A 22,690-nucleotide genomic window follows, 5' to 3' on the forward strand; every position below is an offset into this window, starting at 1 on the left:
GTCAGATCGATACAAAGCGAAAAACATCTAACAAAAACACAGACCGGATGTGACAGAGAATTTATACATCCCTCACAACAAAAAGACACGAAGTAAAGATCTGAGAGTAATCATATTCCATATTTATAATATCAGCTTTAATGCAAAAAATGCATTGAATAATTTCTAATGTGTTGTTGCGCTGTATACTTTTTGTATTCTAGTCTTTCAATTTTTGCTTATGTGCTTATAAGCTATTTTGTTTTTCTTTATTGACATTTTTGTATGTTTATTATAGTGATTAAGATTATAACACAATGTTGACTGTTGTATCCCTAATTTTGACATTTTTACCAATTATGTCTTGTTTGTTTTTCTTTGTTGACATATTTGTATGTTTTTATAGTGATTAAGATTATAACACAATGTTGACTGTTGTACCCCTAATTTTGATATTTTTACCTATTATGTCTTGTTTGTTTTGTTCACACATTAGTGTCAATATAATGGAATTTTATACGAATGTTATACAAGTGAGAGGTTTAGCTAGCTGTTAAAACCAGGTTTAATCCACCATTTTCTACATAAGGAAATGCCTGTACCAAGTCAGGAGTATGACAGTTGTTTTCAATTCGTTTGATGTGTTGACTTTTGTTTTGCCATTTGATAAGGGACTTTCCGATTTGAATTTTCCTTGGAGTTCGGTATTTTTTTATTTTACTTTTTTCATATTAATTTGTACTTGTTCCATCCAACAGATGATACATTAGACTGAACGTTCATAAGGATTAACAATTTCATAGATTATTTTCAAGATATACTCTAACTCTTATTGGCTGTGAAAAGTAAAATCACAAAAATACTGAACTCCGAGGAAAATTCAAAAAGGAAAGTCCCCAATCAAATGGCAAAATCAAAAGTTCAAACACATCAAACGAATGGATAGATGAATGACTTTATAGCACGGCATTACTGAAAAATAAAAATAAGAACTCAAACGCCTAGAAAAAAATGAAACACTAAAGACTCTTATGAGACTGATACTCCTACCTACTTAAATTATGCAACAATATCATAATCAGCCATTAAGTGCCACAGATAGTACTGCTTGATTTTACTACCTCTTTTCGTTGGTCCCTTTTGGTGCCAACGTTTTCAACTTTCTTATCCAAAATCTTTCCCTGTGATTCTCTCCTCTCTAGACCACGATGTTTTGTGTTCAATGATGGTGATGGTCAGTCGGTTCAGATATCTCTTAGAATCATTAAGGAGACCCCAAGTGTCTGGTTTACAGCCACAGTCACTACGATAACCGTTCACACGTTTGTGAAATAGTTGTTCCGACTCGCAAACCTACTCCTCACATATTGTGACATCGCTGATAACTTCTCCTCAGACATTGTGACGTCGTTGATAATGTCTGCTCACGTCTCAAAGCCGTGATACGAGAATAACGGAGCGAAGAGAAGGGTGATATAGCCAAAGGGAAGGACAATTAAAGTAGGATTGTGACCAGGTTGGAACCAGATCCTCTCTGATGATATAAGTTGAAAGATGATATTTTTTTTATTAAGAATAATTAAATAATGAAATACTCATACATAATTTTATTTTCTAGTATAAGTATAGTGTCTTTCTGTTTCAAGATTCTCCCTATCTACAATCATTTTCAACACGAAAACGCTAAAATTTGTTTACGAGTAGTAGCTCCTATCAGAAGTCCATCCACAAATTATGTTATGTTCATCTATTTATAAATCTTGTCTTTCTGGTCATTTAAGCTTTTTACAGTTTCATTTATTTTGTCATAGTTCTCAAGATAATTGCCACAAACACAAAATGGTTGAAAATTGCAATGGATATTTATAAAGGACCTTGCATGTATCATTCAATTATATCCTGTACATACTATATGTTTTCAGAGCAGAAAATGATAATCATTGTAAATTGGTTTACGACGGACGGACGACGGACTCAAAGTGGAGATAATATCTCGACTGGAAAATGAGCTTAAATGCTTTAAGCTTAGTTCGCATGAAAACAAAATATAAAAAAAAACAATAAAACAAAAGGTTTAAGCTAAGCTAAGGTAATTTAGAATTACGATGTTTGCAATGCCATGATCATTCAGATAAGTGAAGAAAATGTAGCACGTAAACATGGTTAAAGAATGTATGTTAGATCAAAGACAACCAAATATAACAAGCAGTGTATTTGTATGTATAGTATGTCAACTATACAACGGTCGTTATATATGTTGATAGCTTGTGTTATTAAAGATATGCGATAGGTTTGTTTTACTTTAAATCTTTTGTGTTTTACTGTAGTAATAAATATTGAAATATTGGATATGTATTCACGTGATATGAAAACAAATAATTTAGCGTAATTATGTTTACTGCCTATGGACATGAAATGACAGGTATGGTTTTACATTTAAAGTACTTTTTAATGTTGCAAAAATGTAATAAAAAATGAGATCATTTTATATTTAGGAGATCATGTATTCAATAATTGATACGGAGGTTATGTGGTGTCAGCAATTTTTATCCGATAACATATTGATCTTTGTCTAACGGTAAACAAGGCCTCTTGACAAAGTTCAAAAACTCTCTCCGAAAATCAATGCATATCATATTTCCACAAGGAAAAGTTCGAAACCGAAAGTGAAAGTCAAAAAGGGACGACAGACATTTGTGTAATTTTAGAAAGTAAATATTAACGATAAAGTTTCATTAGAAAATATTGAATGATCGTACATAACAAGAAACATATGAGCATATGACGTAATATTAATCTCATACAGCCACTACAGCCACTTGAGTAAATAGCCTCGTCTGAGAGAGTGTCAAAAATGTTTTATTATTTACACGCTTCTTCTGTTTTTATTTTGATCATTATTCTCTGTTCTTGTTAATTTAGCAACCAATGGTGCTCTATTCTATAGGGTTTTTTTCCCTATTTTTCTCTATCCTTGTTGGGTTTTTTTTTTTCATTTATTCTGCACTTTTTGTCCATTATTCTCTATTCTGTAAACCTCATCCAGACCCATTACATTGTACTTTTTTAGTGTGAAAATAAGGGAATGGTCATTTGAAACCCAAAAGAAGAGAGGAAAATAAAGGGGGGGGGGGCTTGAAAATTTTGGGGAATGGAAAAGGGGTACCGAATTTTTTAATACTTCAAATGGGGGGCATAGATTTTTTTTACAATATTTGAGTAATTCTGTAATTTCAAACATGCAAAAGTTATAGCTAATTTGATGAATACACTATATATTATATCAGTATCTGATTGACTGATTATTCAGCAGGAGTGTCTAACACTTGATACAGATGTCAGACATGTATCTATATCTCTTTTTGCGTCAATCTTGGCTTTAAAAGTCATTTTAATATTTGTTTCATGTAAGTCAATACATTTCTCTGTTTGTTAGACATGAAGAACGACAATATCAGTGTTTGCTGGTTTGATTACTTAGTTTTTGCAGGTTTTCTCAAAGCTTTCCTGATAAAATACCTAAAATACAAATAGCTATTTTCTTACATGATTTATCGTAAAACTTTAGCATATATATGATTATATCATTGATTTAAGATTATATCTAGGACTCAAGCATGGCTTTTGTAATTTTCTTTACATGAATGATTGTCCTTCATGACTTTGAGAAGCGCAATCAAGGGACCCACACCCTACACTTCCCCCGAAAATAAAATAAAAATGTAATTCATTGGCATGATAGATGTTACATTTTTCCGCCTCGCTCAGCTCGGCACAATTGTTAGAATTCCAAATCTTAAAGTTCAACATGTTCTATCAAGATTTTTATCTGTAGCTAAAATAGAAAGAAGATGTGGTAAATTTCAATGAGACCATAACCAGCATATGCAATAGATTAAGTTAACTGAAGTCGTAAATAACTAACAAAACTGAAGCTCTGGATCTACTGCTGACGCATGCAATATTTTATTGAATAACATTAATAATGAAAATATAAATTAAATTTTTTTCGACAAAATCATTTATTTTTTTTTATGACGAATAAAATTATTGAGAAATGAGGGAAATGAAATTTGTATGTCTATGGAAGAGAGGTCTTGAAAATAGTTAGAGAAATTCCAATGTTTCCTCCCAGCCCCTCCTCAATAAAAGAATATGACCAGTCCGTTAGCACTAAGTCTACCAGACATTGTATCAATCCATAGAATTGTATACTCATATTTTTTTTTAATCCAAAGACGGCCTCTTCTGATGGCAAAACTTTTTAAACGGTTAAGAAGTGGAGGCAAGGAAAGTTTGAAAGAAAGGCTTCATGAATTGGAAAAGAAACTCCAAACTCAAGAAGAATGGTATTCTAGGTTGGAGAAGAAAAATAAAGACTTGTATGAAGAAAATACTATTCTGAAAAGAGATAAGGATGACCTTCTCAGACGGTATGGTGACTGCTAATTCCCTTAACAAAAGATTTTCTTGATAAGTTCACCTTGAATAATATTTTAGAGAACAAACCACTCACCTTAACATTTAGCAAATGCATAAATAAATGGGTAGATTTGGATACGAAAAAACAATGGAGAGTAACTCAACGACACAAATTACCAAAAGTTATCGACTAACAGAGATCTGCCATCCTGTATCACTAACCTGTCAACATTGAGGTTGTGAGTTCAAATCCCGCACGTGGCAGGTGCGCTCGACTGCAATCTAAATGGAGTAGGATTGTCAGTTTTGCTACCAAAGGTCTGTGATTCTCTCCAGGCACTCCGGGTTCCTCCGCCAAAAAATACTGCCCCCTACATAATAGTGCTAACAGTGGGGTTAAATTTGAATCAATCAATCAGTCAAAATCAAGTTCTCCAAATAAAAGATAGATGTGACACAAGCAAACACTGTGGAGATTTGTGATTTTAGACCAGCACATGCAACTTTTACAGGGTTCAACTATTTTTAGAATACATCTAATTAAGTACCATTTCAAACGAAGACGGGAAGTCAAAGAATTTTGTTTATATATTTCCATGCAAACAATCATACAATGCAATTTAAGTTAGTAATCGACCTGAAAAAGCTTTCGCCTTTATAGTAAAGTTCTGTTAGGTTGATGTACATTCCAAGATATGGGGATTGCAGTGGCATATAATATTAATAACAAACGACATGCAGGCTATCTTTGATAACTTAAGAATAATCCCATCATATCAGTTTCATTAATATACAATGCTGTTCTTTTAGAAACAGACGACACTTCCAGTGTGTAATTTCGGATTAACCTCTTTGTAATTCATTTATATGCCATTCCATAAATTAAGCGTTTTCATTATCAATTATACAGACTGAGCAAGATAGCAGGTGACAATATGACGAAAGGAAATCCAGGTATTGCTGATTTGAGTGACCAAAACAGACCAACAAAGCTTGGAGAAAAATGGACGTCCCTATACACTGACGAATGGGCTGATGCTTATGAGGAACTACGACACGACGCACAACGAAACCAACCGAAAACTATCGAAAGGCAGCTTCTGGATATTGTTGCGGTAAACAAGATTGTCCTTTGAACTAAGCTTTTATTGATGTTTGTTTTTTTTTTTATTTATTTAGAATACAGTTTTCATCATTTAGTATTCATTTTAAGATTAAGCCTTAGCTCCGTTTTATGTTGATTTGAAATTTGTTTGATACTTTTTTCGCATGTTCAATTTATTTAGTCATATACTTACATTTGCTGTGTAACATAAGATTCCTAAGTCAACATACTGCGTTATATGAATGACTCTATAGGAAAAAGTTGTTCACTTGACTGTTTTGACGCGAAAATATAAAACAGCCCCGTTATCGTATATCTTATATATTATGGTAGCTGACGTCGATTTTTTATTTTTTCAACGAGTTTCCATATTCTACACTAGTTATATCGACAAAAAGCAAAAAGATTTAAACTTGATTTAGCTCCTATTATATATATTTATCTATTTTCATTTTATTATTATTATTAAATACATACTGAAGTTATAATAATTTATCTTCTTATTCATATCTAAATAAAGACACTAATATCGAAAATTTTCCATCTGTAATTATAATAATTAAAGTCTGCTCTGAACTAGTTGCTGTCGGTACTTTAATGGCATGCTACTAACAAACTTTGATTACAAAATAAATATAAGGTTTTATTGTCATTACATTATCATTGAATGTATTTTAGTTATGCTACAAGAAATGTCATGAGATTGCTGAAGACCAAATACAAAAGGCCAGATTTTCCATGAATGGATTTGAACATTACATCATTGACGACTCGCCAATAGAGAGAAATAGGGTTCTTAACTATATTGAAATTGACCTAAACAATATTCCCAACATAATCAAATTAGCTTTTAAAAGAACGGTACATGTTTCTGAGACAACATAACATAAAATTACTGTGAAACAAGACTAATAAATAATGTAAAAGTTAACTCAATTTGCTTCTTTGGAAGTGATTTTCTTAAATCAAATTTGTATTAAAAGATTAATTTAAAGGATTGCTAAAATCGTCTATAGTCAACTTTTTCTGAAGGAGATTGAAATTTGATGTTTGCCCAAATCGTAAATTGCAACAATTGTGTATAAAATAAATCATAGTTCTAGTTCATAAGCCCTACAATTAAATATAATGTGCTGATATAGGGGCGTGACAGCTGATGTATCAATAGCTTGTGTGTTCGAATTGCGCTGATGGAATGATATATATGTTTGGAAGTACAGTGATCACAGTCCTGTGCGAATCCCAAATGGGTAGTGAAACACCCCTTAAAAGGACTAAATTTGTTGGACTGAATTCAAAATATGAAGGGCATATTTAATAGACATGGGCCCGGTCATTAAACAGGCAGAATATTTGGCAGAGTTGTGGTATTGTAAAAAACTAGTATACAATCATTCTAAGACAGTAAATACTTCACATCAGATAATGGATAAAGATCAAAATTGTATAGGCAAAGTAATGAATATAATATGTTTAATAAATAACTCTTAAAAGTCTAATTATTACCAAAAATCAATTTTTACTGAGATTCATTTTCAATATTATAATTCAGACTATGATATCACCAACATCTACTCGACCAACCAGACTTGGTGAAATGTTTATTGATGAAGTACTAAGTAATTATAAAACAAGAAGGAAACATGATACCGATTGGATTCAATCCGTCCAAAGGGTAATAGTATATATATGAAAAAATAGCAACCCAACCATTTAATCAAAAGGCATCAAGAAGTTAATTAAAATAATGCTTTCTAAATTTCGTTCGTCCGAAGCGCTTTTTTTTATAATTTACCTTCACCAGAAACGCCAGAACCAAAACATTTGAATGCCAGGGATATACAAATATTTACAAACTTTAGGAGCTTTTTGACCAAAAAGAAAGATTTTTTCTAAGGTCAATTGCGTCTTATAGGGGTTATAAACTTAGTTTCTTAATAATTTCTTCATTCATCAACTTATAATGTTATTAAGCATGCTAGTAAAAAGACATTATATTTTTCATTTAAGCTTTTGAAACAGACGAAAATTCCACAGCTAACTTCACAGACTACAGAGCTGATGATACACGCGTGTTCAATTTATTTCTTTAAATGACAATATTTGTTTCAAATAAATGTCTTCAAATGTAATTGAATGTATTTTCTTTTCAGAAACTTGTTTTTCATATCTCACAAAAAGGAATACAGCTGCCTAAAGTTCTCGACTTCACAAGAAAATGTGCCGAATTGTGTTGGTTCATGTGCGTCAATGAGCCACCACTTGTGCTGGAGTATGAAAACATTGAAGGTAACCCGATTGATCGTAGCAAATTTAATCTTTATGACAGGAATGGAAGCGTTGCTGAGTATGTAGTTTGGCCTGCTTTACTGATACATAAACATGGACCAATCTTAGCAAAAGGGGCAGTACAGCCAATACAATTATATACCAGTCCACCTGGTTATAAACCAACGCCAACACCACCTGCACATGAAAGCAGAATTCGGGTAATGAGCAAAACAGTTCGCGGACAAACCCCAAATCCACACAGAGATCATGAATCTAGAGGTTATTCATCAAGAATTCCGGATAAGCATTATTCATCCATGCGACTAGACAGACTTAGCAAGAGTTCTGGAAATGCTAGAGAACCACAAAGACAGGGGATCATTTATTACAACGAAAAAGCAAATATGATACTCAATGATAGAGTTTCACCTCACTTCCATGGTCAGCAACCATTAAGTTATAATTTTGCTAATGCAAAGGAAATTACCGTCCACCAGAGTCCGAGGCCAAGGGTTTCAAATTTTGATGACCGTATTTTAATAGGTAGAAATAAAACTTCTATGGTTGTTCAACACGCATCAAAACCCGACTTCTCAAAAGCTATGTATGGACCTCAAAAGATTTTCGTTGCAAATCAAACTGCAGTGTAATATTACGAGTGTGATAATCAAAAATTGAAATTGTTTTAAACAATTAAATGTTAACATAAAAAATGATAAAGTATTTATGTTTATATTAAACATTGATAAAATACTCTTCAATCCGGTGGATAAAACTAATAACATTGAGTTATTTTTTTATATTACAAAAGTAAAAAAAAAAGAAGATGTGGTGCGATTGCCAATGAAACAAACATATCCAAGAGACCAATTGCAACAGATGTAAGAAACCGCAGTTCATTGTACGGCCTTCAGCAGTCGTCGTCTTTTCTTTTATTATTATTTCTGTTTTTTAGTTTATTTTTTTTCTAGATTTTAATATCCTTTCAATAAGGTTTGCATCGTATCTCGTCTAGTTTCTGACTAGGATAACAAGTCATATACATTCTTGATGTTTCATAATATGAAAATAAGAAGATGTGGTATGCTTACCAATGAGACGACTATCCACCAGAGGCAAATGACATAGAAGTTAACAACTATAGGTCACCAAACGACCTTCACCAATGAGCAAAACCCATACCTAAGCTATAAAAGGCCTCAAAATGACAAATGTAAAACAAATGTAAAACAATTCAAACGAGAAAACTAACGCCTGATTTATTTTAAAACAATAAACGAAAAACGAATATGATATACAGCAATAAACGAAAACCGCTGAATTACAGGCTTCTGACTTGGGACAGGCACATACAGAATATGGCGGGGTTAAACATGTTTGCTGGAGCAATAACCCTCTCCTTAATGTGAGACAGTGATATTAGAGTACAACATAAGACCAAACTATAAAAAATCAATTGAAAAGGGCTTAACCCGTTAGATCTAACAAAAACACAAAATACACAAGGTACAGATCTGAGGGTTCTCGCAGTTACAGAAAGCTAGTTCAAAGCCAACAACAACTTACAAAAAGCATGTCTCTTAGACTAAAAAATGTTAATCGTTACACATTCAACATCCAATGGATTTAGTGTAAAGACGTCATTAACAGTAAGAGAAATACATGACCTTGTGCAATGCCAAATTATACTAGTTATCGACAGATTGTAGAACCGTTAATGTGCATAAATTTTATCATCGGTACAAGGACATTATTTGTAAATATAAATCAACGTGCAGACATCTTGTACGTTTATGTATTTGTTATAGTTCTTATTTTTTATTTAACATCCCATCTTGTACGGCAACTTTCTATAAAAAGCACAAAAATGTCGTTATTCACCTCAAAAGCTTACCAAATATGTTAGCAGACTAATTCACAAGCGATATAGTTACGATACTGTTGTCAAGTCATTAAAGATTGCATTTATTTGAATTAATATTGATTCACGCATAGGGTCTTTGCATCGGAAATAAACACATTTATTCTACAACCAGTTGTTGGCATGATACGGGTTATGTTTTTCTCGTATAATTTATGATGGCATGCTACTAAACCCCTAATGGGAGGGATTGTGGTAGATTTGTATATGATGAAGATATAAAGTTTCGATCCGTGTATAAAAATCTGGAGCTGGCATGTCAGTAACTGCTAGTAGTCCTTTGTAAATTGTATGTTGATCATTGTCATTTTGCTTAGTTTCTCCTGTTACCTATTCTAAAATCGGACTCGGATTTCTTTTGAACTGTGTTTTACTGTGCTTATTGTTGTGTGTTTGTCTATTCCACATTGAGTAAATGTATAGGGGAGGGTGGAGATCTCACAAAACATGTTTAACCCCGCCGAATTTTTGCGCCTTTCCAAAGTCGGGAACCTCTAGCCATTGTTAGTGTTGTGTTTTTTTATTTTTAATTCATTTGTATGTTTCGGGGTTTAGCGCCCATTTCGCTGAACTAGTATATTGTAAATGGGGTCAGCTGAAGTCCGCTGCTCTTAGGACCCATTGGTGGCCTTGAGTTGCTTTCTGCTCTTTGATCGGGTTGTTGTCTCTTTGACACATTTCCCGTTTCTATTTTCTATTCTATTATTTAAAGAATCGATAAGTTTACGCGTATCGTATCTAAATATACGGGCTCGGTAAACAACATCACCGTAAAAATTAGGATGGCCTATCACGTTTGTTATAAGTCTTCTACAGGAACAGCCAAACTTCCAAACCAAATCTTTGTATCTATGGAAGAATTTAGTAATGGTTTTAAGTTATTTGTGGTAACGAAATCCTTGACTCGATAATTTACCAGTAATACATAGATTACGTTCATTGAAATCCAAAACGTCACTTCAGACACGGGGAATGCGAACAAGTTGGGATGTATAAACACACTAAGATGGTGCCAAAGGAACATAGTCGTCCTAAAAGGGAAAATTAACAGTAGAGAACGACAAATCGTCCCTTTTGTCGTAAATTTTATGTTGAGTTTCCCCTGATAAACTGAAATATCTAAATTTAGGAAAGGATAGTTATTATAGTTTATATTTGATTGATTTTAAGTATGTTTTTTTGGGTAAATTTCGTCAGAATTAAAGAAAATTTCTTGATTATTTAACGAAATAAGTTCAACAAGATAACGGTAAGAGTTGTTGAATTTATCAATTAAATTGAATTTATGCCTCATTAACGTTTTGGGTTTTTTTCTTCATTTTTTTCAGATTTACCGCGACCGCCATTGATCCAACCCAAAGTCCATTCTCCGCCCTTTTGTCTCTGTTTATACAAGAAGAAGAATAAGAATATTTATAGAATCCAATTAAAGGGCCCGTTTCCGAGCATATACATATATATATAGTATTGATTATACAGTAATGTTTAAGATATATTACCTTAAAAATAAATGATTAAATAACTATACTCCATACCAGATGTTGTTTGAAAATAAATAAAATAGAATATTAACCCTCTCTAATACATAAAAATAGATAAACTACATCATTACTACATGTATATTTAGTTAGTTACTGGAATGCAAATTTTCTCTTATTTCAAAACAAGTACTTATAAATCTTGACACTGACATATTAACATTTTCAGACTCACATGACATTAACCAAATAAATTGTTCATACTTTGAAATAAAAGGGAAGTTTTTACATTGAATGCATGCTTCATTAAGAATAAAATTCCGTTCCTTTTCATATGCAGTGCATTCCATTAAAAAATGAAACTCGTCTTCAACCTGCATTTTTTTACACTGCCCACAAAATCTTTTATCTTTATCGTTTTTTTTATATCTACCTTTCTCAATAGCTAACTGATGAGCACTGATTCTAAATTGAGTTAAGCTTTTTCGATACTGAAATTTATTAACTTAAAAAATATGCTTCCCTTTTGAAGATGTTTTTAAATTTAAAATAAGTACGCAATTTTCCTTTTTTAACATTTGCATTATCTTCTATAGTATTTTTCCAGTAAATCCTATATCTGCTAATCAAAATATTTTTAACCTTTTCAATGTCAAAACTTTCTATATCAACATCAATACATCTTAAAATATATACAATATTAGAATACCAAGATGACTTATTACATTTGTGAGTGTCAATACTTGTGAATAGGGCTTGCTTTAACAAATGATTCTTTTCTAAACCATTGATTCTTTGTAAAAAATTAAGAATAGAACAAATGATTTCAATATGCAATGGAGTACGACCTACATGTAACTCTCCCATAACAGCTAAATTACATGACTTTTTATTTACCCCGAGAATGTATTTGTAGAACTTTAAACTTAAGTATGTATACGTGTAACATGCAAATGTTCACATAAAGCGGTGCCCATCTTAGATATTCAGACGCGTACCATGAATAGCTTGACAATGGCTAGTTATTTGATCTGAAGGTATACCCGTTACGTCATTTTTGTCTTTATGATACAGACCTTTAAATAACTTATTGATCATGTGATATCATGTTGTCATAACTATCTATATTAATTCCTTAAATTTCTTCCTGTTTATTAAGGCAGCTGTAGCTGGTCTACAATTGGTAAGCAATATTTGTTTAATCAAATGTGAAAAAACAATTAATTTTTTTTTTAAATTAACAAAGAAGTGGTTCGATTGTCAATCATACCACACCTCCCTATTTTATAAAGAAATTGTGGACGTTTAACTATACTTACGGGTTTTGCTCGTTGTTGAAGGCCGTACCGTGACCTATAATTGTTAACTTTGACGTCATTTTGGTCTCTGGTGGAGAGTTGTCTCATTGGCTATCTTACCACATCTTCTTATTTTTATATTAACATATAGTTCAATTAATTCGTTTTAATTTTTACAATTATGTATTAGATACAATACAAAGGTAACAAAGAAACAGGCCGGTAACAACCGTTGCCGGATAGTTTTTCTGCACGAGTAGTCAGGTCAAGGTCCGAGGCGATAGCCGAGGACCTTGACCTGACTACAAGTGCAGAAAAACTATACGGCAGGTTGTTTCCGGCCTGTTTTTTTGTTACTTTTGTTTTGTATCTGACTTGTACGACGTTTCAAGAAAGTAATAATACATTTTGCAAGACTAAACATTTGAGAAACTTAGATAGCCATAAAGCAGTAAATGTAAGTTATAGTATAAACACACTTTTTTTTTTCATTTCCCTTCAACCGAGAGTTTTTTACAAGAAAAAAATCAAGAATCTAATAATTTGATATAAAAGAACCATATCAAGTAAAAGATGAATGTTGTACACATTTAAGACTTTTTAAAATGCAACTTCGAAAAAAGTAATATATTAAAGAAATATTTTAGTGGTAAGTAAGCTAACGTTTGATTTTTATGGATGAAACGGAAAGCGGGGAGGGGGGCCTAATTTAATTTGAAATAAACAGGCTGTGATCTTTATTTTGATGAAAAAATGCAGAATGTGCCATTCCATCCCCCCATTCCCCCTTTAAAAAAATCGTAAAAATCGCACGTTTGTTGCCAAATACATGAATTCAATATTCAGTGGTGGGGGGCCCGGGGGTTGGAACACCCCTTTTTTGAACGATCAATACATTTAAATGGGGACATATAGTTGGAATCCCCCCCTCCCCCCCCCCCCCCTGTTTTGTCCTGGATTGGAAACCCTCTTTTTTAAAATGGCTGGATCCGCAACTGATATATATGTATATATAAATTCAATAACAATATAAATGTATCAAAAGAAATTGAATTTCCTACTTCATTAGTGAATGAAATGTTATGAAAAAATGGATTTTGTCTTATTTATAATATTATATATATTCAGGCATATACTTTGATTTTTTTTTAAATTCATGCTCGTCTCTAGATCTGCAAGTGTTGATCGGGATTAAACACGTGTTACTATATGGTCCAATCGCAGCTTACCGTCTAAATTGATGACATAAGTTGAATGATTTTCTTCTAGATTTGCTGCTTATTTGGACGTGTATTACACGAACACTTTTTTTTTATAGGATCAATCGTGCATTGGTGAGTTGATAGGGATTTTATCTTTTGATAAGATTTGATTTTTATTTACTTATTTCCTGTCTTTTTTTATTGAAATATGAACGTCGGTATCATCATTTCTTTACTTTCAGCACTGTCCAAAATACTATTCATGTCCATATATCGAAGAAAACATTTATTGACCGATTATTTTGCTTCATAAATGGGGCGGTATGTTCTTTTCTGAGTATATAAACTATTTACTTTTCAACGCCATCACCCAAATATTTTTGTTTAAATTAGCACTATACGGTATTCGGAAAATCAGGAATCATGCAGAACATTAATTTGTCATCTGCTTGACCATAGTAAATTTTTTTCATAAAATTTGGGATCAAAATATCTTTTTTTAGGAGAAAACCATACCCCCCCTCTTTTTGAAGTTAAATGTCTAATCCCTTAGTGTACTGATATGAATAGTATTTTACTGAAAATGTTTGAAAAAAGATATTGATGCTAACGTAAATAGTTTGTTTAATAAAAAGACAGGAAATATGTCGGTGAACCAAAAAGTTCAAATCTAATTGAAAGTTAAAGTGCCCATGAACTCACTGATCATGCACGAGTGAATCTATTCATAAAAAGTGTCCGTGTAACAACTAAAAAGAGTCCGTGTATCATCTAAAAAGAGTCCGTGTAACACCCGTTAATGTACTGTTTTTCTATAGCTCTGCGGGGGGCAAAGTCGTACAAATGAAACGAAAGTAGAAAAAAAGTTATTTACCTCCACGTCATTTTGATAGTTGTATAATGACAAACCGTTATACCAAATCTCCTTATTCTAATATAGCTGATTTCTACAAAATGAAATTTTCTAGTATCCGTTAAGTTCTATAAATTTTCTACAATAAATCATTACAAATCAGATCCTCAAATTACGATGTTCAGTTTGAATTATTTTTTATACCGTTGTAGTAAAATAAGTATTAACAAAAATACCAAACTCCAAGGTAGGTCTAAATTCAAAAAAGTGGAAGTCCATAAAACCTGACAAAACCAAATGCTCGACTATGCTGTATGGGTTTTACTCATTGTTGAAGGCATATGGTGACCTTTAGTTGTTAATTTCTGTGTCATTTTGGTCTCTTGTGGAGAGTTGTCTCATTGGCAATCATACCACATCTTCTAATTTTTTATATATATCAACCAACGGAACGAATGGAAAACAACTGTCACATTCCTGGCTTGCTGCAGGCATTTTCCGAAGAAAACGATGGGTTAAAACTGGTTTTATAGCTTTTATGCATAGTAAATAAAACCTCCCACTTGTATGATAGTTGTTTATAGTCCTGTCAAATTGAAAAAATTGTGTGAGCAACCCAAACGAACATAATTGATTAACTTGGCAATGACAACAATTGGAATCCAGCAGCCAAAATTATGTAAACAAACATGATCATACATGTAGATATGCAGCGAAAATATTAACTTCAAATAGACCGATCAATGTCCGGTACATATTAGTTTACCTGTTACCTGAACAGGTAAATTTCAACTGTCTGACAACTAATTATGTATTAGATACAATACAAAGGTAACAAAGAAACAGGCCGGTAACAACCGTTGCCGGATAGTTTTTCTGCACGAGTAGTCAGGTCAAGGTCCGAGGCGATAGCCGAGGACCTTGACCTGACTACAAGTGCAGAAAAACTATACGGCAGGTTGTTTCCGGCCTGTTTTTTTGTTACTTTTGTTTTGTATCTGACTTGTACGACGTTTCAAGAAAGTAATAATACATTTTGCAAGACTAAACATTTGAGAAACTTAGATAGCCATAAAGCAGTAAATGTAAGTTATAGTATAAACACACTTTTTTTTTTCATTTCCCTTCAACCGAGAGTTTTTTACAAGAAAAAAATCAAGAATCTAATAATTTGATATAAAAGAACCATATCAAGTAAAAGATGAATGTTGTACACATTTAAGACTTTTTAAAATGCAACTTCGAAAAAAGTAATATATTAAAGAAATATTTTAGTGGTAAGTAAGCTAACGTTTGATTTTTATGGATGAAACGGAAAGCGGGGAGGGGGGCCTAATTTAATTTGAAATAAACAGGCTGTGATCTTTATTTTGATGAAAAAATGCAGAATGTGCCATTCCATCCCCCCATTCCCCCTTTAAAAAAATCGTAAAAATCGCACGTTTGTTGCCAAATACATGAATTCAATATTCAGTGGTGGGGGGCCCGGGGGTTGGAACACCCCTTTTTTGAACGATCAATACATTTAAATGGGGACATATAGTTGGAATCCCCCCCCTCCCCCCCCCCCTGTTTTGTCCTGGATTGGAAACCCTCTTTTTTAAAATGGCTGGATCCGCAACTGATATATATGTATATATAAATTCAATAACAATATAAATGTATCAAAAGAAATTGAATTTCCTACTTCATTAGTGAATGAAATGTTATGAAAAAATGGATTTTGTCTTATTTATAATATTATATATATTCAGGCATATACTTTGATTTTTTTTTAAATTCATGCTCGTCTCTAGATCTGCAAGTGTTGATCGGGATTAAACACGTGTTACTATATGGTCCAATCGCAGCTTACCGTCTAAATTGATGACATAAGTTGAATGATTTTCTTCTAGATTTGCTGCTTATTTGGACGTGTATTACACGAACACTTTTTTTTTATAGGATCAATCGTGCATTGGTGAGTTGATAGGGATTTTATCTTTTGATAAGATTTGATTTTAATTTACTTATTTCCTGTCTTTTTTTATTGAAATATGAACGTCGGTATCATCATTTCTTTACTTTCAGCACTGTCCAAAATACTATTCATGTCCATATATCGAAGAAAACATTTATTGACCGATTATTTTGCTTCATAAATGGGGCGGTATGTTCTTTTCTGAGTATATAAACTATTTACTTTTCAACGCCATCACCCAAATATTTTTGTTTAAATTAGCACTATACGGTATTCGGAAAATCAGGAATCATGCAGAACATTAATATGTCATCTGCTTGACCATAGTAAATTTTTTCTCATAAAATTTGGGATCAAAATATCTTTTTTTAGGAGAAAACCATACCCCCCCCTCTTTTTGAAGTTAAATGTCTAATCCCTTAGTGTACTGATATGAATAGTATTTTACTGAAAATGTTTGAAAAAAGATATTGATGCTAACGTAAATAGTTTGTTTAATAAAAAGACAGGAAATATGTCGGTGAACCAAAAAGTTCAAATCTAATTGAAAGTTAAAGTGCCCATGAACTCACTGATCATGCACGAGTGAATCTATTCATAAAAAGTGTCCGTGTAACAACTAAAAAGAGTCCGTGTATCATCTAAAAAGAGTCCGTGTAACACCCGTTAATGTACTGTTTTTCTATAGCTCTGCGGGGGGCAAAGTCGTACAACCTTGATTGTAATGAGAGGGTATTAAAGTAGGGTTTGTTTTGATAGCACTTATTCACCATGTCACTTTTATGACCGGAAATGTGGCTGTTTAAGGCAAACGGTCGGGTCAAAAAGATCGCAAAAACTTCATTTTTTTCTGAATTATCATGTTAAAATGGCAAACCCACGTTAAATGTCCGTTTCAGGTTTGGCACATTCATAGTTCTACACAACACTGGTGTTCCATTCATCATTCTACACAACATAATTTAAATATGAAAGCAGATCATCTTGATCTAGAGTCTTTCTATTTATACTTCAGTGAATGGTACTGCTAATGTCAATTGATCATAAACTGAACCTCCCTTTGTACGTATAGGTTGGATTGCGAAAAACATATTGACTAAAGAGACTTTTTTTTCATTCATTTAACAAAATAATTTAGCAAAATTGTCAAAAGTCAACGAAAAATAAGAAAAACGATGAGATGCAAATCCAGCTACATCATATTTTTATTAATTTATCTTTGAAGATTTGTTGAACTCAAACGGACTTTTTCAGTTGAAGGAGTTTGAGGTCGTATTTGAAAGAAAAAAAACACGGTGCACAGAAATAACGTTATAGTTTTCAAAGTTAAGAAACACATTGAAACGTTTTTACAAAATTTATTGCCATATTTCTTTTTACCAATTTCACCTTACAATCAATAATAATACATTGACCTATATTAAAAATACTGGTTTTTATACGACCGCAAAAAATTTTTGCGGTCGTATATTGGTATGACGTTGTCGTCGTCGTCGTCGTCGTCGTTCGAAGACACATTGGTTTTCGCACTTTAACTTTAGTTTGAAAGAATGGATCTCTTTGAAATTTTACCATAAGGTTCAATACCACAAAAGGAAGGTGGGGATTGATTTTGGGGGTTATGGTACCAACAGTTAAGGAATTAGGGGCCAAAAAGGGGCCAACAGTAAGCATTTTCTTGTTTCCAGACAATAACTGTGGAACGGTGTATGGATCTCTCTGAAATTATACTACAAGTTTCCATACCACAAAGGGATGGTTAGGATTTGCTTTGGGGGGTTATGGCTCAAACCGTTTATGAATAAAGGGGCAAAAAAGGGGGAAAACAAGGTTGTCCTGGTTAATGGACAAATACTTTAGTACAAAACATAATTTAAAGCAGTGTAAGGGAGATAAATCAAATACATCATTGAAATTATCTCCCTTACACTGCTTTTTAATTATGTATAAAGTAATGGTTGATGAACAATTAAGATAATTTAAAACAGTGTAAGGGAGGTAATCCAAATACAACGTTTTGGTTACTTCCCTTACACTGCTTTTAAATTATGTTTAAAGAAATGCATATTTATAAAGGAAGACCAGTAAAAATATCTGCAAATGTTGCATCTTTTTTTTTTACAAAAAAATCCATATGAAAGATTTGACACTATATTTTTAAATTCTATTATGAAATAGATTAAGTTAGCACTATGGTTAATTTAAATGGGTAATTATGGTTTCAAACTCCATTGGAAATTTGAATTGAGATTATGACCATATCTTGAGGGAAAGAATTTTTTGGGGGAAAAAAAGGGGGGTAAAAAGAAATTGTGGGGGGTCAATTTTTTCTCATTTCAGATTTCAGAAATTAAAAAGAATTATTCTTCAAATGTTATTTTTTTTTTCAAATTTCAAATATTGAAAAATTTCAAGAAGTAATCTTTAATTGCACAGTATGGCGCATTAGATTTGTAAAATCTTTGACCACATTTATTTATTTGTTATGCCGAATCTGACCGTGTATTTAGATTTTTAATTTTGGGTCCAGTTTTCAAATTGGTCTACATTAAGGTCCAAAGGGTCCAAAATTAAACTTTGTTTGATTTTAACAAAAATTGAATATATGGGGTTCTTTGATATGCCGAATTCAAACATGTATTTAGATTTTTGATTTTGGGCCCAGTTTTCAAGTTGGTCCAAATTGGGGTCCAAAATTAAACTTTGTTTGATTTCAACAAAAATTGAATATATGGGGTTCCTTGGTATGCTGAATCTAACCATGTATTTAGATTTTTTATTTGTGGACCCCGCTATCAAATTGGTTCATATTGAGGTCAAAAGGGTCCAAAATTAAACTTTGTTTGATTTCATCAAAAATTGAATTATTGGGGTTCTTTGATATGCCAAATCTAACCGTGTATTTAGATTTTTAATTTTGGGTCCTGTTTTTTAAATTGGTCTACATTAAGGTCCAAAGGGTCCAAAATTAAACTTAGTTTGATTTTAACAAAAATTGAATTCTTGGGTTCTTTGATATGCTGAATCTAAACATGTGTTTAGATTTTTGATTATGGGCCCAGTTTTCAAGTTGGTCCAAGTTTGGGTCCAAAATTAAACTTTGTTTGATTTCAACAAAAATTGGATATATGGGGTTCTTTGATATGCTGAATCTAAACATGTATTTAGATTTTAGATTTTTGGCCCAGTTTTCAAGTTGGTCCAAATTGGGGTCCAAAATTAAACTTTGTTTGATTTCAACAAAAATTGAATATATGGGGTTCTTTGATATGCTGAATCTAACCATGTATTTAGATTTTTTATTTGTGGGCCCGCTATCTAATAGGTTCATATTGAGGTCAAAAGGGTCCAAAATTAAACTTTGTTTGATTTCATCAAAAATTGAATTATTGGGGTTCTTTGATATGCCAAATCTAACCGTGTATTTAGATTTTTAATTTTGGGTCCCGTTTTTTAAATTGGTCTACATTAAGGTCCAAAGGGTCCAAAATTAAACTTTGTTTGATTTTAACAAAAATTGAATTCTTGGGGTTCTTTGATATGCTGAATCTAAACATGTGTTTAGATTTTTTTTATTATGGGCCCAGTTTTCAAGTTTGTCCAAGTTGGGGTCCAAAATTAAACTTTGTTTGATTTCAACAAAAATTGAATATATGGGGTTCTTTGATATGCTGAATCTAACCATGTATTTAGATTTTTTATTTGTGGGCCCCACTATCAAATTGGTTCATATTGAGGTCAAAAGGGTCCAAAATTAAACTTTGTTTGATTTCATCAAAAATTGAATTTTTGGGGTTCTTTGATATTCCAAATCTAACAGTATATTTAGATTTTTAATTTTGGGTCCCGTTTTTTAAATTGGTCTACATTAAGGTCCAAAGGGTCCAAAATTAAACTTAGTTTGATTTTAACAAAAATTGAATTCTTGAGGTTCTTTGATATGCTGAATCTAAACATGTGTTTAGATTTTTTTTATTATGGGCCCAGTTTTCAAGTTTGTCTAAGTTGGGGTCCAAAATTAAACTTTGTTTGATTTCAACAAAAATTGAATATATGGGGTTCTTTGATATGCTGAATCTAACCATGTATTTTGATTTTGGACATTGGACCATAATAGGTAAATTAAAAAAATTCAAGTTCTTAGACCACATTCTTTCTGTGTCAGAAACCTATGCTGTGTCAAATATTTAATCACAATTCAAATTCAGAGCTGTATCAAGCTTGAATGTTGTGTCCATACTTGCCCCAACTGTTCAGGGTTCGACCTCTGAGGTCGTATCAAGCTGCGCCCAGCGAAGCATTTTATTTTTTTTAAAACGAACGTGAATACTGCCAAACAATTTGGTATTAAGTTGTATCTATATAAGTCTGCTCTTTGGTCGGCGGGGTTGTTGTCTCTTTGACATATTCCCCATTTCCATCTCAATTTTATTTAAGATCTATCCAACTACATATACCTTCTATTGTTAAGCTAACTTGAAGTAATTGGAACCATGGCTTTACACATTGTAAAGGGCTATAGATAATTCAATTTTTTGTTAAGAAAAAAAACAATCAGATTGTAATCCTTTAGTTTTGAAAATAATCGACAGTTGTTAATTTTTGAATGAAGATTCCTGGTTATCGTCTTATGTTCATGTAATTAAAACAAAGTTTTTCAGTATTAAATTTAATTTCATTTCAATGTAAATCGTTAAATAAATTGTACTACATAATCAGAAGACACCGAAAATATGCAGTCATGGTCTAATTAGAATGGAAATGTGAAGCGTAAAGCCACGTGTGATGAGAGTGGTACGGATTTTAACATCAAAGAGAACTATTGTAAGAACTCTTTGAGAGTGTGCGATGGTGACAGAGGCGGATTTAGGGGAGGGGGGGGGGACGAGGCCCGGGCCCCCTTTTTTTGGAAAAAATTTGGTTGATTATATAGGGAATCACTGAAGCATGACTAGAGCGGCCCCCCTCCCCCCTTAGGCAGTCAGTGGGCCCCCACTTATGAAAATTTCTAGATCCGCCACTGTGGTGATTTATTTCATGGAAAAATATATGGTCTTAGCCAACATTCCTCGTTTTCTTAATCTCCGTCCTTCATCTTTGTCAACCAAGTTTGCAGAACCTACCGAATAGAGAGGGTGTTTAATTAGTTCTCGTCTTGAATATGCATGAAATATTTGCCACTGGTGTTAAGAAAACAACAATCAATCATCGTTTTCTTTGGTATATCAAACTACCTGCTCATTTTATAAAATGTCATAATTAAAAGTTTGATGATTATGCTATTTGAAAATATCCTCTTTACTTGAAATAAAGAATACATCAGATGTAACCAATTAGAACTGGATCTGAGATCTGTGGGTTAGGGTTATTTTGGGAAAAATCAATAAATTGTCCCATTGTGCTTCTATTGCATTTGATGTAACATATAATACGATCGCCTACATATATTCCTTCTTTATACAATACTATTAAACCAGCAGATTCCATTGGTTTATTATAATGAATGTATTACATAGGAAGTTGATGTGCTTAAATTACCAAAATGTGTTTTAATCGTATTTAAAATACAACCTTTCATTACATACTTTCCTGATTAGTTTTATTACAATATTTAACCGAGATTGTTACGGTCATATAATTTAAACATGATATGCTGGAGAACAACACTGTTTAAAAGGACAATTTCCAAGAATTTCTAAATTTAACTCGTACATGTATAACGGTTCTAAATAGATTTAATAGACCGGAAATGCATTAAACTTATATTCTCGGAAAAAGAGTTGGTTTATTAGAAATTTTGAATAGCAGTAATATTTTCAAGTTTAAGTAATTAACCTCTCAAAGTAAAGTAAAAATCAATATTAATTAAAAATGTTCCTTGACACTGGCGTAAAAACTATCTTCAAACGATTATATTATTTAGTGCTCCACTCTTCTATTTCTCACATGACACAGTAACTCTAACCACGAAGATGATAGGTAGACTACGTTTACAATGTGTCATACCTCACACTTTTGTTTGAGTTTTTTTCAGTTTCAGTTCAGATAGCGTCCTCAACATTACCTGTGCTCATATGAAAAACTCCCAAACATGTGTTTGATTTTTGTACATGTGGATTCAAATCGCATGTGACTGTGTATACATCATACAGTCGATTTAGCATCCGCGAATTTGGTAAAATAAAGATAACCAAAGGAGGA

At 32.4% G+C, this 22,690-nt stretch overlaps 2 protein-coding genes and 1 long non-coding RNA gene across 8 annotated transcripts in view; all 3 read left to right on the forward strand.

The window, feature by feature from the left end:
* Positions 1–2,259: 2,259 nt before the first annotated feature.
* Positions 2,260–8,565, forward strand: LOC127715645 (uncharacterized). Of its 2 annotated transcripts, none has more exons than XM_052221769.1 (6): positions 2,260–2,401; positions 4,218–4,412; positions 5,312–5,516; positions 6,185–6,298; positions 7,059–7,181; positions 7,660–8,565. In XM_052221769.1, the coding sequence occupies exons 2-6, from the start codon at positions 4,231–4,233 to the stop codon at positions 8,425–8,427; spliced, it is 1,392 nt and encodes a 463-aa protein (XP_052077729.1). In that variant the 5' UTR covers positions 2,260–2,401; positions 4,218–4,230; the 3' UTR covers positions 8,428–8,565. The 2 variants fall into 2 exon arrangements, with proteins under 2 accessions (XP_052077729.1, XP_052077730.1); XM_052221770.1 differs by lacking the exon at positions 2,260–2,401 and adding an exon at positions 2,610–2,690.
* A 3,718-nt stretch (positions 8,566–12,283) lies between these two features.
* LOC127715641 (uncharacterized) overlaps positions 12,284–22,690 on the forward strand; it is a 97,637-nt gene continuing 87,230 nt past the window's right edge. For all 5 annotated transcript variants that reach the window (XR_007988516.1, XM_052221764.1, XM_052221765.1 and 2 more), the window contains exon 1: positions 12,284–12,359. The gene's annotated coding sequence lies outside the window, so the exon portion shown is untranslated. The remainder of the gene's footprint in view (positions 12,360–22,690) is intronic.
* Positions 17,794–22,690, forward strand: part of LOC127715693 (uncharacterized) — a 97,127-nt gene continuing 92,230 nt past the window's right edge. The window contains exons 1-2 of the long non-coding RNA XR_007988548.1: positions 17,794–19,550; positions 20,485–20,606. This is a non-coding gene — a long non-coding RNA (uncharacterized LOC127715693). The remainder of the gene's footprint in view (positions 19,551–20,484; positions 20,607–22,690) is intronic.

This window comes from Mytilus californianus, unplaced genomic scaffold (assembly GCF_021869535.1).
Source record: "Mytilus californianus isolate M0D057914Y unplaced genomic scaffold, xbMytCali1.0.p SCAF_9, whole genome shotgun sequence".
Lineage (NCBI taxonomy): Eukaryota > Metazoa > Mollusca > Bivalvia > Mytilida > Mytilidae > Mytilus > Mytilus californianus.